Consider the following 21080-nt stretch of genomic DNA (forward strand, 5'->3'; position numbering starts at 1 on the left):
CCAGGAAATACCACTTTATATCTATTAGGATGACATTAGAAAAATAGAAAATACAAGTATTGGTGAGGCTGGTTAGAAATTGGAACCCTCGTGCATTTCCGGTAGAAAGTGAACTGATGTAACTGCTGTGGGAAGCAGTGTGGCAGTTCCTCAAAACACTGGACAAAGAATTACCATAAAATCAAAATTCTAGTCCTAGAAGAATTGAAATCAGGGACTCAGATACTTGTACCCCAATGTTCAAAGCAGCGTCATTCATAATAGTCAAAAGGTGGTAACAGCTCAAATGCCCATCAACAGATGAGTGGATGAACAAATTCTGGTGTATACATAATGGACTATTTTTCATCTTTAATATGTAATGAAATTCTGATACATACTACAACATGATAAACTTTGAAAATACTATACTAAGTAAAATAAGTCAGACACAAAAAAACAAATATTGTCTGATTTCATTTACATAAGGTAACTAGAATAGTCAAATTCATAGACACAGAAAGGAGAACAGAGCTGGCCAGGGCCTGGAGGGATTGGGTAAAGGAGTTACTGCTTAATGGAACTGAGTTCTATTTAGAGTGACGAAAAAGTTCTGGAAATGGATAGTGGTGATGGTTGCACAACATTGTGAATGTACTTAATGCCACTGAATTGTACACTTAAAATTTGTTAAAATGAGGGTGCTCCTGGGTGGCTCAGTCAGTTAAGTGACCAACTCTTGATTTTGGCTCAGGTCATGATCTCACAGTTCATGAAATCGAGACCCACATCAGGCTCTGCGCTGACAGCGTGGAGCCTGCCTGGGATTCTCTCTCTCCTTCTCTCTGCCCTTCCCCCGCTCACGTGCGCAAGCGCACATGCAAGCACTTTTTCTCTCTCTCAAAATAAATAAACATTTAAAAAATTGTTAAAATGGTAGATTTTATTTATGTATACTTTACCACAATAAAAGTATAAAGGGCCTCAAAAATTGATTATAGCAAATAAAAGTAATAATGTATTGTGGGGATCATATTTGTAGAAGTAAGATAAAGGACCACAATAGCACAAAGGCTACTGTTACTCAGTTCCTGGAGGTATACTATCGTAAGGTTCTTATGCTATATATGAAGTGGCATAATGACACTTGAGGATAGACTGTGATGTGTTAAAAATATGTATTATAAATCCGAAAGCAGCCACTTAAAAAAAAAAAGTTATAGCTAATAAGCTAACAAAGTGTATAAAATAAAATGGAATCATGAAACATACCCAATTAATCCAAAAGATGGCAGAAAAAAAGGAAAGAGCAACAGAGAACAGATAAGACAAACATAAAACAAATAGCATGATGGTTGATTTAAATTCAAACATATCAATAGTCACAATAAATATACTCTTAACATCCCAATTAAAATGCAGATATTATGAGGTTTCTTAAAAAGCAAGACCTAACTAGATGCTGCTTAAAAAAAATTTGTAGGGGTCCTGGGTGGCTCAATCAGTTAAGCATCTGACTTTGGCTCAGGTCATAAGCTCGCAGTCCGTGAGTTCAAGTCCTCGCATCGGGCTCACTGCTGTCAGCGTGGAAGCTGTCAGCACAGAGCCTGCTTCGGATCCTCTGTCTCCCTCACTCTACCCCTCCCCTGCTTGCACTCACTCTCTCTCTCTCTCCCATTCTCTCTCTCCCCCTCCCTCTCTCTCTCATCCAGGCGCCCCTAAATAAACATTTTTTTAAACCTGTAAATAAGGAAAAACAAATAGGTTGTAAGTAAAAGGATAAAAAAAGATATACCATGCAAATACTAATCAGAAGAAAGCAGGAAGTGGCTACGTTGACATCAGGCAAAGTAGATTTCTGAGCAAAGAGTATCACCAGGGTTAAAGAAGTTTATTTCATGATTAAGAGAACCTAAGAATCCAAAAGGTTTACACATAATAATAAAGCTTCAAAGTATATGAAGCAAAATCTGATAGAAAGCATGGATAAGTAGACAAATTCATAATTATAGTCATAGATTTCTCAATCATTGACTAAGCAATAGAAAACTCAGTGAAGGTAGAGAAGAGTTAAATAATACTATCAACCAATTTAACCTAATTCACATTTATAGAATACTCACTTTAGCAAAGTACACATCAAATAAACATGGAGCATTAACCAACCCAATCATACAATATATGCTCTCTGACCAAAAAAGGAATTAAATTGGAGATAAATACCAGACTATATAAGGAAAATCTCCAAATATTTGGAAATGTAATAAAATACTTTCAAATAACCCATGGGTCAAAAAAGAAACCATGAGGATAGTTGTTAGAAAGGTTTACACTGAAACCAAGTGAAAACACAACATACCAACATTAGGAGCTAAAGCAGTACTCAGGGAAATGCAGAGTCCTAAAGGCCTATATTGGAAAGAAGAAAGGCTTCAAATAAAAGACTTCATTGCCTACATTAAAGAAATCAGAAAAAGAGGAGCAAATGAAACTCAAGGTTCACTTGAAAAGAAATAGATAAACCTAAACAGACTTATATCTGTCAAATAAATTGTGTAGTTTAAAATCTTCCTTAAAAGAAAACTCTGGACCCCAGTGCCTTCAGTGGTGTATCCTACCAAACACCTAAGAAAGAAATAATACTAATTCTACACAAACTCAGAAAATTAAAAAAGAGAGACTACTTCCCAACTCATTTGATGAACCCAGCATTACCCTGACACTAAAATCAGACAGAAAGACACGGAAACTACAGACCAATATCCCTCATGCACATACATGCAAAAAATTCTTTATATTTTAGCAAATCAAATTAAACATTATATAAAATAGATAATACTTGAAGTGAGATTTAACTCAGGAATGCATGGTGGATTTAAACCTTAAAAATCAATCTTTGTAATTTACCACACTAACACAAAAAGAAAAACCACATGATCACTTTAATGGATGGAGAAAATGCTTTAGACAAAAATCTAACATCCAGTCCTGATTTAAAAACAAAACAAAACTTTCAGCAAGCTAGGAATAGGAGAAAATTTCCTCAGTCTGGAAGGGCAACAAAAAAATCTATAGCCGGTATCACATTTAATATTGAGAAATGGAGTGTTTTCTCCCTAGGTTCAGGAATAAGGCAGAATAACCACTCTCATCACTTCTATTCCAAGTTTACTGGGATGTTCTGGCCAAAATAAGAAGCCAAGAAAAAGAAAGAAAAGGGATCTGTATATGTTCCAGCTGCAGAGAGCAGACTGCTCTCAGCTTGCCCAGCACCCTAGAGGAGCGAAGAATATATGAATAAGGAATGTTATCATCCAGGTGGCTTTAGGATCCTGAGGAGTAGAGGGGGACAGCACTGAGGAGGTCTAGATGGATCTAATTTGTGTAGGAGTTCCCTGTAGATAAATTACTGGCCACCCAACCACTATAACCTATTATGTAATGGCTGAATGAATATGTAATCAACTGCAGTGCAACTAAGGCATTTAAAGCTCTAGAACTAGTCAGGTGTACCCCCCACCCAATACCATTTCCTTCTCTCTAATCCTACCTGATATTAACAAAGCATTCATAGTTCTAAGGATAATCTCTATCTTATTGTGCTCTTTTGTAACTTTTAAATAAATCAATTTATATAGAAAGAAAGAAAGAAAGAAAGAGAAAGAAAGAAAGAAAGAAAAAGAAAGAAAGAAAGAAAGAAAAGAAAGAAAGAGGGAGGGAGGAAGGAAGGTATATCCATAAAGGAAATGAAGAAGTAAAACAATTGCCTTTATTTGCAGGTGACCTGATCACCTATGTAGATAATTCTATGGACTCTACCAAAAAAAGCTGAAAGAATAAATGAATTTATAAGAACACTACATAAAAATCAACTTTATATTCCAGCAATGAGTTATCAGAAATTTACATTTTAAAAGCAATACCATTTACAACAGCATCAAAAAACATGAAATGCTCAGAAATCAATTTGACAGAAGATATGTAAAACCTGAGCAATGAAAACTACACAACACAGGGGCACCTGGGTGGCTCAGCTCGTTGAGTGTCCGACTTAGGCTCAGGTCATAATCTCATGGTCGTGAGTTTGAGCCCCACATCAGGCTCACCGTTGTCAGCACAGAGCCCACTTTGGATCCTCTGTCCCCCTCTCTGTCTGCCCCTCCCCCACTTGTGCTCTTGTGCTCTCTCTCTCTCTCTCTCTCTCTCAAAAATAAATAAAGCATTGAAAAAACCCACATATATAAAAAAAGAAAAAAGACAAGAAAAGAAACATTAAAAAAAAATTACAAAACATAGTTGAAGGATGTTAAGAAAGCCCTAAATAAATAGTAAGATACACCATTTTCCTGGACTTTAAAGACTCAAAATTGTTAACAACATCAATTTTTCTTAAATTAATATATAAATTAAATGTAATCCAAATCAAAACTCTAGCATACATTTTGTAGATGTTGAGAAGCTGATTTTAAAACTTATTTGAAAATGCAAAGTGCCTAGAATAACCAAAACATTTTTGTAGAAGAACACAGTTGGAGAATTCATAATACTTAGCTTCAAGATTTATTATAAAGCTATGGTAATCAAAGCAGTGTGGTAGTAAATATAAACAAACATCAGTGAATCAGAATAGAGTCCAGAAACAGATCCACACAAATATCAATTGGTTTTAAATATTCCAAATGTAATCAGTGAGGAAAGGACAATTGTTTTCAACAAATGGTGCTGGAATAAACTCACACCATAATCAAACATGGATCATGGACCTAAATAGCGATAAAACTTCTAGAAGAAAACATAAAATAAAATCTTGTAAGTGAAATATGTCATGGGTTTGAGAAAGACTTCTCAAATATGTCAAAATGAACATAAAGTATTAGCGAAAAATAAATACACTGGATTTCATAAAAAATAAAAACAAGTGCTTCGGAAAAAAAAATTTCTTAAGCAAATAACAAACCAAAACTGGGAGAAAAATATTTGTAAAACATATATTAACAAAAGGGAACATGTACAACTCAATAATGAGATATAGAACTCAATCTTTGAAAAGGGTAAAATGTTTAAACGGTCACTTTCCCAAAGAAGGTGTACCGATGGCAAGTAAGCACTTTTAAAGGCGCTCAAAATCATTAGTCACTAGGGAAATGCACATGAAATCCACAAACACCATCTCACTAGAATGGCTAAACATAAAATTAAAGCATTGGTAAGGATGTAGAGAAAGTGGGATTCTCACACACCACTGGAGGGAATGTAAAATGGTGCACCTTCTTTTGAAAACAGTTTGGCAGTTTCTTAAAAAGTTAGACATATACCTATCATATGACCTGGCCATTTCATTCCAGGTATGTACCTAAGGGAAATGAAACTATTATGTGCATATGATGATTTATATACAAATTTTCCCAGCAGCTTTATCTGTAACAGTCCCAATCTGGAAACAACCCAAATGTCCATCAATAGACAGCCGAATAAACTGATTGTGATGTATCCATATAACGGGATACGACTCAACGGTCAAAAGAAATAAACATTTGAAACATGCAGCAACATGGGTGAATTTCAAAATAATTAGAAAATTAAAGAAGCCTGGCAAAAAAAGAGCACATACTGAATTATTCCACTTACGGACAGAACCAAATACAAACTAAGCTACAGTGATAAGAAGCAGATCAATAAGTTGCCTTAGGATAGGGAGGAGCATAAGGGAGAGACTTCCAAAGGGTACAGTGCAGGAAACTTTTAGAGGTGATGGACTTGTTCATCTTCTTGATTATGGTGGTAGTTTCAAGGTTATATGCATATGTCAATTGTACTGTTTCTTTTTGCAAAATGAGGAATTAAAAAAATGTTTTTTGAGTATAGTTGCCACACAATGTTAAATTAGTTTCAGTTGTTACAACCTACTGATCCAACTTCTTTCTATGTTATGCTATGCTCACCACAAGGATAGCTACCACTTGTCACCATGCAACACTATTACCATTGACTATATTCCCTATGCTTTTATTCCTGCGACCTATTCATTCCATAACTAGAAGCCTGTATCTCCCACTCCTCTTTCCCCAATTTTGCCCATCCTTCTAACTCCCTCCCCTCTGGCAACCATCAGTTTGTTCTCTGTATTTATAAGTCTGATTCTTTTCTTTGTTTATTCACTGGTTTGTTTTTTAGATTCCACATATGAGTGAAATCATATAGTATTTGTCTTTCTCTGACTGACTTATTTCACTTAGCATTATATTCTTTAGCTCCATCCACACTGTTGCAAATGGCAAGATCTCATTCCTTTTTATGGCTGAATAATATTCCATTGTATAAATATAATACATCTTCCCTATCCATTCGCCTATTGATGGACACTTAGGTTGCTTCCATATCTTGGCTATTGTACGTAATGCTGTGATATACATAGCGATCAACTGTACTTTTTAAAGAAGTGCAATTTTATTGTATATCAATACACTTAAAATTTGTAAAACTTTTGGGGCATCTGGGTGACTCAGTCAGTTAAGCATCTGACTTTGGCTCATGATCTCACAGTTTGAGGGTTCAGGTCCTGCTTTGGGCTCCGCACTGACAGTGTGGAGCCTGCTTGGGATTCTCTCTCTCTCCCTTTCTCTCTGCTCCTCCCCCACTCATGCTTTCTTTCTCTAAAAAAAAAACATTTTGTAAAATGTAACGAAGGACAGTTGGGTGAGCAAACACCATTCTTATGTCTCATCCTTACATTTTTTTGACAATATGTCTCAGTAGGATTTAAGAAATAGTAAAGAAAATGTGATACTTACTTGAGAAAGTCTGTCTGTCTTTGAATTCTCATGATCTCTGTGCTTGTCAAACTCTTCTGGCCAGTTATGTGTGCAAAACTAGGGAACTACAATTAAGGATACATATAAAATCATGGTAAAAGCTATGGTATAGTAAAATTTCATTAAAAATTCATTCTAATGGGCTGTCTTATCATATCCAGCACCCATCTTTTAAAAACCATGACAGAAAAAACATTAAGTACTGATTATCCCAAGTACCTGACATTAAAAATATCAAAGTGCTATTACAATTAGGTATGTATATTTCATTAAAAACAAGAGTTTATAAGAAAAGATATTTGAATTAACCATCAGACAGACCAGAGTTTAGAATTTAAAAACCTAAGTTGGCCTCCATTTTTCTCAAAAATCTTTGAGATCCTTAGGAAACTCAAAGTAGTCACCTAAAAGAACATATGCAGCAACTGTCCGCTGTTATCCAAAAACATTGAAATCATTTTGATATCTTTTATTTGAGCATTCACTTTGTAACAGGTACTGTGTTTGACACAGAAGGGGGGAAAAATAAATATTACATGATACCTACCCTCCAGGACCTGAACTGGAATATACACAAAATACTGAAACACTGTAGGTTCAGTGTAGTGTGTGTGTGTGTGTGTGTGTGTGTGTGTGTGTGTGTGTGTGTGTGTGGAGTCCCATGGGACCCTAGAGGACATAATCACACTTGTTCCAGGGGAGAAGGGCCTCCCAGGGTGCTAACATCTGAGCTGGGCCTGGGGTGTAAAGAAAGGTTCGTCAAATGGACACAAGGACAATGGCAATCCCAAGCAGAAGAAACCCATTTGCAAAGGCACAGTGGCAGGGCAGTGCTCAGCCTATCCCGGGGCTCAGCCGTTTGACATGGTTTGGAGGTCTGAGGGGCTGGAGGAGGAATGTGGAGGGGAGAAGCTATCACTTAAGGAGGGTCTGACACTACTAAAACGGCATCATGTGGCCATTATCTCCTTGACATTTCACAATGACCTTACAAGGTGGGTAGCATTTTCCCCATGTTTTAAATGTTTGTAAGTTTCTTTTGAAACTTAATTTCAATTTCAATAATTTCTTAATAATTTCAAACTTACAGAAGAAGTACAGGGAGAGTACAAATAACTCCTGCATACCCAGCTTGACCAGTTTTTCACATTAACATTTTGCCCGGTGCACTTCCCTTCTCTATCTCTCTCTGAACCATGTGAGAATGGACGGCAGTTACGATGCCCCTTTTCCCCTACATTCTTCAGTGTGCACATCCTAAGAACAATGATGTCCTCTCACGCAGCAATGCGATTATCAAAACCAGAAAAGTTAACAGCTACCCAATACTGTGATCTAATCCCCCGATCTTTACTCAAATGTCATTGTTTGTGCCAATGACGTCCTTCACAGCTATATATTTATTTTTTTCCTGGTTTAGGATCCAGTCCCGTGTCAGGCTTTGCATTTAGTGGTCATGTGTCTTTTGTCTCCTTTAATCTGGAATTGTTCCTCAGTCTGTCCTTACTTTTCATGACCTTGACATGTTTGAATTTAATTTGTAGAATCTCCTTCAATTTGGTTTTGTCTGATGTTTCCTCCTGATGGGATTGAGTCACGCATTTTGGCCCAAATATGAGAGAAACGATACTGTGTCCCATCTCAGTGCCTCACACAAAGAGGCACATATAATCCCCATTTTTGAGACGAAGATACTGAGGCTCAGAAAGGTTGAGTCACTTGCTTGAGGTCGCATCAACAGAATGTGAACTGTCTCAGGGACCTCAGCCTATCTGACCCCAGTAGGGTCCCTGTCTACCACAATACCTGCACGCAGAGCTTAGGAAGCTAGAACTTGTGCTGTAGGCAATAGGGAGTGGTCAGAGGTCTTGAGTTGCTTTCGTGTCAGGTCCAACGTGGCATAGACCAGGTGTCACAAAGTGGTGGTCTACTGGCTAAATCTCGCCTGCCGTTGAGTTCCATTTGACCCAGATATACTGGTCCACAACGTTTCAAATTTTGATTTAATTGTTAATATTTACACATAAACAGGCAGGTTTCTGGCTTTTCTTGTAAAATCAAGATGTGGCAACACTGAGCCCATAGGCCTTCTTGTCAATAGTTGGCCGGAGCTGAGTAGAGATAACCCACTAACGGACTGGGGCATTCCACGTTGCTAGAGAACCCCCAACTCTTATGCCCCGAAACTGAAGCCTAGTGTAGGCTGTCATTTCTCTCCCACCCAGGCTATACCATGCATTTACTCTGCTGCCTAGCCCCTGATGGCACCCCTCAGGTCAGTGCTTAGTTCAGAGACATCTTGTCTTCCTGGTGGTTGCTGACATATTATAATACCCACCCGTATCATTAATTCTGATGTTCGCTGAAGTATGGTTCGATGGGATTCAGCTGGAATGTTGACAAGAGTCTCATACCAATAGGAATAAAAAGAGTGGAAGATAAATATTTTGTGGTCCTTTTCTGGCCCCCTTGCTCCTCTGAATTCTAGTCAAAGTCCCCAAATGTGTCCCTAATGTTCCTATTTTTTAGAGGATTCTAAATGTTGGAGTCTTCACAAATTGTCTTACTCTATCTTTTCCTTGTAACAACTCTATCTGCCCGTCTACCATATTTCTTGGAGGGCCACAAAGCCCAGGCCGAGGACCACAGACCTACTAAGGCCTTCATGGAAACCTTAGTAAACAAAAGAAAAACTATCCCTGCAATAGAAGATCACCCTTTCCCAGTCTTCTGGAAGAATGGTTCCTTGGTTACCAAATGGACTAATTTACACTCAACACCTGTGAGCAATGCTCACCACTGTAGCCATTATAGTGTATAATACTGATTTTTAGACAGAAAATATCATTTTGAAGAATGAGTAGTGTACGACAAAATGCAATCATAACTGTTTTCAGAAGACAGTCTCACGTGACCATAACAATTTGTAATGTGTCCAGAAAGAGTTTCTGTTTTTAGGAGATTTTAAATGTTGGAATCTTCACATATTATCTTACTCTATCTTTTCCTTAAAACAACTCTAGGTGGGCAAGGTAATCCAAATAGTCATACATAAAGAAAATCTCTCTCTCTCTCTCTCTTTCTCTCTCTCCCCCACAACTCAAAAATAAATAAACATTAAAAACAACTTTTTCTGAGGTTGGGTTCTTGGGATTGGTTTGAAGCCCCTCAGATGACTCTACTATACAGCCGTGTTGAGAACCACAGGGGTCTGTGCTCTGGCCCCAGCCTACCTTTCCCACCTCATCTCCTGCCTTGCTCACCATGCTCCATCCACACCAACCTCCTGGTACTCCCTCACTTTGCTATTGTTACTGCTGCCAAGATCTTTGCAGGGCTGGCTTCTGTTCATCTTGAATTCGAACATCAATTCAATTCCATTCAGAAGGTTCAATTCAAATTTAAGGAGGCCCTCTCTTGTCACCCCAAATTAGAACCACTCTTGTTCTTCCTCTGTGGTCATTCTCTATCCCACGGGTTTTCAAACTTCAGTATGCATCAGAAGAAGGACCAATTAAAACAGACACTGGGCCCAGCCTCAGAATCTCTGATTCAAAAGATCTGGGCTGGGGCCCGAGCATCTGTATTTCTAATAAACTTCCATGTGATGCTGATGCTACTGGTATGTGGGGCCACACTTTGAGAACCACTGCTCTATCCCATTACCCCTGCTTTATCTTTTTCATGACATTTGTCACTATTTAAAAATTTTTGTTTGATGACTTACATGTTTATTATCTGCCTACCCCCACCCCCAATACAATGTAAGCTCCTGAGTACAGGGGCCTTTCTTGTCCGACGCAGTATTCCCAGAACTGAAACGGTGCCTGACACATGGTGAGAAGGCTAGGGTACACTGTCTTAAAAGTATTTCATGGGAAGATTAAGAATATAGGAGGTATTTAGTACCATAAAGATTTTCTTTAGAAGTTACCTGAGACTGGCGGGTGGGTGGTCTAGAACCTGATTCTTCATGGTAAGGTGGGATTTCCAGTGGACTCTCTGAGAAACGAAGATCTTTCCATGTTTTAGAGTCAGTTCTTTCACCTACCTCAAGGTCTACAATTATTTTTAAAAAAAAATCATTCTGTGGACATCTGTAATTATATATGTAATCATGCAAATACATCTTTATAGTTGGAAACCTTCTAAGTGACCACTGTCATCACATCTTTAACTAGACGTAGCAACTATATAAAGAAGCCTCCACTCAGTGAACTAGCACTAGGAAAGAAAAAATTAGCCTGGACTCAGAAAATAAAAATCTTCCCTGCTACATTCTACAACATTCCACATCAAGCTGAGAAAATAGACAAATCCAATGCCAACGTTAGCAGGAAACACTGTTTCTCCCAAAGACACACTGCAGCTGTAAAATGTCATAACAGCCTCCCCACCTTTTTGAGTGGCTATTGTTTCTTACTTGCTGAGAAACCCTGTGCTATGAAACCAGAGATAATCAGAAACTTTGCTGATTGAAATCATATCAGCAAGAATCAAACCTCCGACTCTTGCCTGGAGGACATAAGTCACTCGGACACAGAGAAGCAGCCTCAATTTCCAACCTTGGTGTAGAGCATCAGAGAAGGGTCTCTGAATACAACATTCCACATTTATTTTCAGTTTCCAAGGTGAACAAAACCCTGGTTCCCTTTACAATACATACTTGATGGTGAGCACTTTACACCAGGCCCTGCTTTGCTTCAAGTCTGTCAAAATTCTGCTTCCCAAACTCCACCTGCCCCCCTAACCTTCTAACTGTGTCTTTTCCTTTATTTGGTGAGATGCCCCATGATTCCTCTGAGGTGTGGTATCCCTTGTTGCAATGGGTCGACAAATCTCACTTTGTTGGACTCCTTGATTATCCCTCTTGGTCTTTTTTTTTATTTTAATATGAAATTTATTGTCAGAATGGTTTCCATACAACACCCAGTGCTCATCCCAACAGGTGCCCTCCTCAATGCTTAAACTGTTAGTGAGGACAGCACTAAGACTCAGATTATAGCTTACTTTTCTATTCCAGTATTTCTTATTCTAACCCTTCTTCACACAAGAAAACCAGCAGTGAACCTGTTTGGTGGTTTACAATTCTAAACCTTACCTTCGTCCTGCCATGTCATACTTGGAGACTTTCTAAGATTAACGTTCCAACCCTGTTTATTTTCAGCATTCTTACATTTCTTCCGTAGTTTTGACCCAACAAACCCATTTTTCAATTCCTAGGAATGAAGAGAATTCATGTCAGTCACTTCATTACACCCATTTAGAATGTGAAAATTAAAAATTGCCAGGTGGAGACAGTGTCATGGTATGTACTTCTTGCTGGGAAGGGTTTACAGTAGTTTTTTACACAGTAACCTCTGTTTCACTTTACTCTGAAAACACACAGCTTTGTATCTGGGCCCTTGGCTGGCAGCATGTCTGGTTGGTAGGGACCAACAGTCAAACAGCCAGGAACAGCGGCCAACAGCAGGACATGAAGGCAGGATGTTACAATCATGGCAGTCTGGGGAATAACAAAGGGACCACCAGATCCAGGAAGCAAATAAAGGGTGGGGTCAGACTAAGATAGGACTTAAGTACAATACCTGCTCATACACAATCCTTATACTATTCTCCATGAACTTTCTTCTCCTGGATGCAGCCGGTTATGGCTTCTTCAAGCCTGAGCCCCTGCTGATGCATGTAGGCTCAGCCTCTGCTGGATGCCCCTCCCCACGGTAGATCTCTGATCTGATCACACTTGAACCCCACACTATACCTGCACCCACTGCTCTGCTCCCACAACCACCTCTATGGGCTCTGGTCCATCCTTGGACTGAAGGGACTCCCTCACAAACTTCCAGTCATCCCCATCAAGACCTCCATGACTGAGACTTGTTGGCTGGTTGCCTTACCATGGGTTAGCCCATCCTCTGGCTCTTGGATCTATCTCACCGATGCCCACAGCCCAGGGACTGAAGTTTCAAACATCCTTGTAGATAAGTCTAGTTCACTCTCTAAAGAGGTGAGGCTTTGGTCACAGATGGTTTCTACTAGTCTGATGTATCTGTTCAACAAATGTACACTCACTGCCTTCTCCTGCCCACCTCTATGGAAGGCAATGAGTATGGCAGTCATGCTCTCTGCCACCTTGGAATTTACACCGCATGAAGAAGACAGACAACAAGCAAAGTAATCACATATTGAAAGCACTATACAAAAGGAGAAGGCCTGGATGCCAGGAGAGCAATGATAGCACACAACATACAGAGTCTAGTTTGGCTGCCATATATACAGGGGAGTCACAGAGCAATAAAGGATTACTGAAGACAGAAACTGATCACTTGGGATACCAGGCTAAAGGTTTCTGCTTTCATCAATAGGTAAGTGGGGAATCAATGAAGACACTGGAGCATGGGCTGTGATGCTGGGTAGGAATGTCTAATGTGCAGGATGAAACACGTGCAGGACGGACTGACCAACGGGTGGGAAATCACTCTGCAATGGCCACTACTGACCTCAATTATAAGGACATGTGAGCATAGGGTACGAAATGAAAAAGAAGATGGGATCGCTGAGAAAGGAGGAACCAAGAATATGGTGACTATCTGAAAGTGCTACAGGTTCATTACTTGCCTGCTTTGAAGAATCTTTGAGAATATTTTCAACATTGTCTTCAGAAGACACTGCATTTGGTGGCTCATAGCCCACCTGAAACACCTTTGTTACAATGCCACTCTGTCTGCAGTCCCTGAAAATTATTCAAAATAGAAAGAGCCTCTGTGTCACACAAAGCTTCAAAGAAAAGATGGCTAACAATTAAGAGAATTCTATGAAGTTCCTTGGCCTCACTACTAAGGTTATTATGTTTTAAACTGGAAAAATCAAAGCACAACTTTTAAAGTCCTTCCTTACCCTGTTCTCAGTTAGATTATCTACTGCTGTGTAACAAAGCACTCCAAAACATAGTGTCTTCACACACAAACTGGGTTAGCCAGGCCCAGCTGGGTAGCTCTCATTTGTCATCTCTCACATGGTCAGATAGATATCAGTTAGACTGGAGTGAACTGAAAGATTAGCTCAGCTGGATGTCTAAAATGCTTTCTTGGGGCACCTGGGTGGCTCAGTCGGTTGAGTGTCCGACTTCGGTTCATGTCATGATCTCATGGTTCGTGAGTTCAAGCCCCGCGTCGGGCTCTGTGCTGACAGCTCGGAGCCTGGAGCCTGCTTCCAATTCTGTGTCTCCCTCACTCTCTGCCCCTCCCCCACTTGTGCTTGCGCTCTCTCTCTCTCTCAAAAATAAATAAACATTAAAAATTTTTTTAAATAAATAAAAAAAATGTTTTTTTCCCCCATATTCAGAGCCTGGGCTAGCATAACTGGAACAGCTGGGGGCTCGCCAATCTTCTTTCTCAGCCTCGGTGTCTATCTGTCTCTGTTTGCCTCTCCCTCCCTCTTGTGGTGGTTAGCTTAGGCTTCCTCACAGTATGGACGGCTCAGGGAAATGAGACATCCTTCATGGTGCCTGGCTTCATCCAGGGTTTATGTTCCAAGACACCACAGCAGAAACTGTAATACTTCTTTTTATCTAGACTTACCATCATTTCTCAAGCATTTTATTGGTCAAAAGTAAGTTGTAGGGCCAGCCCAGATTTAAGCAGAGGGACTATACTGGGAGGCATGGTTTATTGCGTTTTTGGAGTCCGCCACACTCACCATAAGATTTCATACATTAAGCCTCAAACTATTCTAAAACAAAGAGTGGGGTTACCAATAAACCATTCCATGTGAGCCAAGAGAATTTTCCTTCCTCCAGCTGAAGGCAGCATCTGCTCTGGCAAGCTTAATTCCTTACATACCAGCAATTTTTCAATGTATTCATAACATTTCACCATTAATCTTGTTCCTCTTGGATACAATAAAAGTTCCATGAGAAAGCAATGTAGAGGTGCCCATAACTAAAAAACTGGTGGTGACTGCATCTCAGCACCAGCAGCTTGCCTAGACTCTTTTTTTTTTTTTCATTTATTTTATTTTTACTTTTTTAGAGAGACAGAGCACATGCGAGGAGGGGAGAGGAACATAGAGGGTGCAGAGCCTGACACAGGCTTTATCTCACAACTCTGGGATCATGACCCGAGCTAAAATCAAGAGGTAGACACTCATGGGCTGCCTGGGTGGCTCAGTCCATCAAGCACCCAACTTCGGCTCAAGTCATGATCTCGTGGTTTGCGAGTTCAGGCCCTGGGTCAGGCTCTATGCTGACAGCTCAGAGCCTGGAGCCTGCTTCAGATTCTGTGTCTCCCGCTCTGTCTGCCCCTCCCCCGCACTCCCTTGCGCTCACGTGCCCTCTCTCAAAATAAATACACATTAAAAAAAAAAAAGTTGGACATTCAAACAAATGAGCCACCCAGGTGCCCCTCTTAATTTTTAAAAACAACTTTATTGAGGTATAATTTACATGACACGAAACTCACCTATTTTAAGTATATAGTTTGAGAATATTTAGCAAATTTATACAATTGTGTGACCATTACCACAATCCAGTTTTAGAACACTTCTGTCACCCCACACCCCAAAAAATCCCTTGTGCCTGTTTGAAGACACTCCTTGCTACCAACCCCTACCCCAGGCAACCACTGATCTGTATCTTATCCCTATAATTTTACCTTTTCCAGACATTTAAAATGAATTTCACCAGAGCACCTGGGTGGCTCAACTGGTTAAGCGTCCAACTCTTGGTTTGGGCTCAGGTCATGATCTCACAGTTTGTGTAGTCAAGCCCCACATCTGGCTGTGTGCTGGCAGCATGGAGACTGCTTGGGATAATTTCTCTTTCTCCCTCCCTCTCTCTGCCCCACCCCTGATCATGCTCTCTCTCTCTCTGTCTCTCTCTCAAAATACATAATCATTTAAAAATTAAAAAAAATTTTAATTAAAAAAATGTCACCACACAAATATAGTCTTACATGTCTGGGCTCTTTTACTTTTCCATGTCCTAAAATGCTTTAAATTCTTTAAGTAAATATTTGTAAACACATAAACATCAGTTCCAAAACAGTTGAGAAATGTTAAACATTAAGCAATATACAAGTTTCAGGCTACATTTTTAGAAGAAAAGAATTATCAGAAATATAAATTCACGTCAATCACCACTATCTATCAGTGAGGGACAATACTGAAGAAATAATATGATCAATGGATACTTGCATGTTCATTGGCTGGAGCGATATACGGGTGGCTAAACTTTAGGGAAGCACATGTTTTGTTTTGTTTTGTTTTGTTTTGTTTTGTTTTGTTTTGTTCTTAATAACAAAACCAGTTTTACAAGTACAGAAATCTGGATGCAGATACAGATGATCTTTGCTTAACTCCTTCACTCCAACGTTCATTTCATCTAAATGTTCACTTTTGGCCTCAGGTCTGTCATCCAATATACATACAGTCATCCTCCTTGCTAGCACACTTCCCGGACACCACAAACATCTCCATTCAGGAATCCTTCAAAGCCTGGATAACTGCAGGGCTCCCTGAAATGTGTGCTTCTAGCCCCCACCCCATCACGCTGAGTAGAAGCCTGACTGCCCAGCCACTTGCTCTACTCCTGGAAGACATGGGTTGTCTCCAGCACAGCCGGCACCTTCCATGGGGACCCAGCCAGGGTTCTCACCCATGGACTTTGCTCCCTCCAAAAGGAGCCCAGAAACTAGCTTCAAATGTCTGCTAAATAGAAGGATTTCTTGACTGTATATCAAAAAAGGCTTAGGTTTGGCGTTGGAGCTAGAAATCCTACTCAGCCCAAATCTCACTTGAATACACATAAATTTTTTCAAGGATTGAAATCAGAGGCCTTAAATATGGATCTTTAGGAGGAGTAATAGAAGGTACATTCAACAAAAATAAAATAAAATAAAAAGTTACATGTAGCTCTGTCCTCACAAAGATTATTATCCTCTCAATAAAACAACAGAATTACTTGGATGATTACAAGAGGTAAGAAGCTGGATCTGTAAGAATTCTGCAACTTGTCCAGGTCGGGTTTTCTCAATCTACTGAAAACTACTGAAACTTCAGGTTAGATAACTCTGTTGTAGGAGGCTGTCCTGTGCACAACATGGTTAGCAACATCCTTGATCTCCACCCATCAGATGCTACCAGCACACTCCCACTTCCAGATGTGGTAACCAAAAATATTTCCAGACATTACAAAGTGTCCCCTTTGGGGCCCAATTATGCCCAACTGAGAATCTCTGGTTTAGGAACATGAAGGGGTTAAGTGGAAACCACTTACCCAGGCAGGCAGAGATTTTTCAAATACAGAAGCATGCCTTTTGAGTTGGGTCACACAACAGCAATCTGCTAGGCCTTTGTTAAGAATCTGAATAGCAACAAACAACAATAACAGCTACTACATGTGCGATGCCAAGTGTATTGCCTCTGATCTTCACAATGGCTGTCAACTAAGTTTTATTAACTTCATTTAATAAATGGGGAAACTGAGAATCAGAAGGCCACATAACTTATTCAAGGTCAGACAAAGAGGAGCAAGAGAACTGGGATTAAAGTCCAGATCTGAAGGTCAACAACCTCCATCCTCTGTCCCACTGTCCAAACTACCTTTCTTGAAGCAGTGTTCTTCTTGCCTTTGTTGCTGCCTATGGAGATGACATCTGGATCTTTCCTCCACACGTTATATCTGGCACAGGGCTGCAGAGGGATGACTATGACATGCCCTGGTAACCTGCTAATGAGTTTACTTCATCCCATTGCTGTAAAACTGGGATATCCCTCATGGAAGGAAAATGGTTTTTCTTAAGGAACTCTGGCTCCCCCAACCACCTACCTTCAGTTCAAGACAACTTTTACCTCAGGGCAGCTCCATTTATCTTAACCGCCATATAAGGTAACTGACAAAGAAGGGAGAACCACCCAAGTTCATTCTCAAAACAATGATGATATCAAAGCGGGAATTTCCTGGCCATAAAGGTGGCTTTTAAAGAAGCAAAACAGATGTCAGAAAGTTTACAGACCTTGGACTAGACCTAAACCATTAAACCATTTAAACCATTAAAACCTAAAACCTGGGGCACCTGGGTGGCTCAGTCAGTTAAGCATCTGTCTATTGATTATACAGCTCAGGTCACGATCTCACAGTTCATCGGTTCCAGCCTCGTGTCAGGCTCTGTGCTGACAACACAGAGCTTGCTTGGGATTCTCTCTCCCTCTCTCTCTCTCCCTCTCTCCCTCTCTCTCTCTCTCTCTCTCTCTCTCTCTCTCTCAGTCATTCCTCCTCCTCTCTCTCTAAATAAATAAATAAACTAAAAACCTAAAACCCACCCCTGCTTGCTGAAATGTCCCCAAGCTCCCAGCCCCTCCTGTTCACCTGTGTTCCTCATTGACCATGCTCTGATGTGAAAATTCATGTATATATATAAGGACACATGAAGGCAAACACGCCCTTTTATTTCATTCTAGAATATCACACTTTAATAAAAATATATTTCATAGGCGCCTGGGTGGCTCAGTGGTTGAGTGTCCAACTTCAGCTCAGGTCATGATCTCATGGTTCATGAGTTCAAGCCCTGGTTCGGGCTCTCTGCTGTCAGCACAGAGTCCACTTCGGATACTCTGTCCCCCTCTCTCTTTGCCCCTCTCCCTCTCAAAAATAAAATAAATATTAAATGTGTATATATATATATATATACATATATAAATATCTATATATATTTCAGGGACACCTGGGTGGCTCAGTCAGTTAGGCCTCCAACTTTGGCTCAAGTCATGATTTCATGGTTTGTGAATCCAAGCCCTACATTGGGCTCTCTTCTGCCAGTGCAGAACCCACCTCAGACCCTCAGTCTCCCCCCTCCCCCTCCCCCACTTGTACACACTCTCTCTCCCTGTCAAAAATAAACAAGCATTAAATATATATATATATATATATATATATATACATCATATATACATATCATATATGTAAAATCCTGGTTTGTGAGCATAATTCATTCTGGAAACATGCTTGTAGTCCAAAGCACTTGTATATCAAAGCAAGTTTCAAGAACCATTGGCTCAGTTGTGATCATGTGACATTTGGCATCACGTACTACTCGTATTGCAAGACATCACTCATTTATCAAGTTAAAATTTAGTAGAAATGTTTGCTCATTTTGTGGAACACTCGCAGAACAAGTTACTCACAATCCAAGGTTTTACTGTATTTCGAAAAAGTTGTATTGGTCAAATCTCTCTAAATGGAAACATTTTTCCCCCATTAATGTGTCAGTTGCCACCTTTGGCTGCATATTAGAATCATCAGGAAACTTTAAAAATACTGATGCCTGGGTCTCACCCCCAAGAGATTGTTGTTTAGTTGGTCTGGAGTGTGTGACGTGGGCACAGAGATTCTGCAAGGCTCCCTGGGTGACTCTGATGGCAACCTGTGGTAGACTGTCACAATAATAGTCTGAGACATTATGCCTTATCTATCTGCACCGTGGTGCCCTGGTGCCCTTGTAGAATCCCCTCACACATTGACTTTGAGTGTTGCCACATGACTTACTTTGGTCAATGAAACATTAACAAATACGACACAAGCAGAGACTAGAAAAACATCTGCGCATTAGGGCTTGCCGTTTCTCTTACAGCTTTTGGAACTGAGTGAAAAAAAACTCAGGTTACCCAACTGGAGACACAAGGCTCAGCCAAAGACTTGCATCAACCACCAGAAATGTGACTCAAACTTTCTTAGACTAGCAGGCTCAAAGTGAGACCAAAATTACTGCTGCCATGTCAGTGACCTCAGGCAAGGCCAGCAGAACAACTACCCGGATGAACGCACACCAAAATGCTGATCCACAGAATAATGAGCAAATAAATGATGTTTCTTTTAAGACCACTAACTGTCAGGGTGATTTGTTATACAGCAATAGCCAACTGATTCAGCAGCCAAGCTTGAGAAGCACTGGTTCCATGATGATTTTGGAGATTCTGTGTTATTTCTGCATATTACAAAAGCAATGCTCACTGTTAAATTTTGGAAGCTATAAAAATTATCAACAACAACAACACAAAAAGTGACTGAATCACCAGAGGCAAAGAATGCTAACGTATGGCTTGTGTGTTCATTTTCAAATGACTTAATCATAAGAAGCAAACTAAATAGAAAGCTTACAGTAAAGAAGAATTACATGTCAGTACCTTTTGCAAACTGAGCTGGGACAGAAAGGGAATGGGGCTGTCCCTTAACCTGACTCCTTTGAAACAAAGACATCCACAGTATCCCTGGCAGTTTGGCTCAGGGAAAGGGGAGATCACTGCCTCCGTGTAATGGGTCCTCCTTGCCTACTGCTCACTCAGCTCTGGTCATTGCCCTTCTCCAGTTCTGTTCCAACACATTTCTTTTTCTTTTTTCTTTTTTTTTTTTTTTTTTTGGTACAACGCATTTCTAAAAAGTGTCAAAATACTATAGTGCACTCTTACACCCTAATTTGTTTTCACTTGTATCTAAATATTTTCCCATATCACTCAAAACTTCATGACCATAATTTTTCCTCCTTTTAAAAAAATTTTTTTTTTTATTTTTGAGAGAGAGACAGCATGAGCAGGAGAAGGGCGGAGAGAGATGGAAACACAGAATCCGAAGCAGGCTCCAGGCTCTGAGCTCTCAGCACAGAGCCTGACGCGGAGCTCAAACCCACAGACCGTGAGATCATGACCTCAGCCGAAGTCGGACACTTAACTGACTGAGCCACCCAGGCACCCATATAATTTTTCCTCTTAACATTTTAGTGGCCTTCAATTGTTAACACTCTCATTTCAAATCCTTTTCTCTCTATTAAGAAATTAATTACCTTAAGTACCTAGAAAAAAAGGCTTAGGTGAAGCAGTATAATTTCTTTCCTGTCTTGAAGACTCAAAAACATTTTTGTATAAATACCTTCCCTGAGCTGAGCTCACCTGAAGTACTAACAGTGCTTTCAGGACAGATGTTAAGTGGGCACAGAGCAAGATGGGGAGATGCATAAAGAATGACCTTATTTTACACTCTTTTGGAAGCTATATTAACTCCTCTGAATTACATAGTAATTACTACTTCGTATCATTACTGCCTGCCACTTATAAGAGGGGCTGCCTTAGAGCATTAAGCACCAGAGTATTTTGCTTGTTTTTTCTTTTTTTTTTGCTTGCTAATTTTTTTAAATGTTTATTTATTTTGAGAGAGAGGGCAAGAAAGAGTGTGAATGGGGGAGGGGCAGAGAGAGAGAATCCCAAGGAGGCTCTTAGCACAGAGCCGGACATGGGGCTCAA

General features: G+C 40.0%; 1 protein-coding gene across 10 annotated transcripts in view; it reads right to left on the reverse strand.

Moving 5' to 3' along the window:
• Window positions 1–21080, reverse strand: part of DZANK1 (double zinc ribbon and ankyrin repeat domains 1) — a 70847-nt gene that overhangs the window by 42160 nt on the left and 7607 nt on the right. For all 10 annotated transcript variants that reach the window (XM_053200285.1, XM_053200288.1, XM_053200287.1 and 7 more), the window contains 4 exons: window positions 13410–13524; window positions 11893–12010; window positions 10726–10850; window positions 6771–6856 (listed from right to left, as the gene is read on the reverse strand). In XM_053200285.1, coding sequence (XP_053056260.1) covers window positions 6771–6856; window positions 10726–10850; window positions 11893–12010; window positions 13410–13524 — 444 coding nt within the window. The remainder of the gene's footprint in view (window positions 1–6770; window positions 6857–10725; window positions 10851–11892; window positions 12011–13409; window positions 13525–21080) is intronic.

The sequence above is a fragment of the Acinonyx jubatus genome, chromosome A3 (genome assembly GCF_027475565.1).
Source record: "Acinonyx jubatus isolate Ajub_Pintada_27869175 chromosome A3, VMU_Ajub_asm_v1.0, whole genome shotgun sequence".
NCBI lineage: Eukaryota > Metazoa > Chordata > Mammalia > Carnivora > Felidae > Acinonyx > Acinonyx jubatus.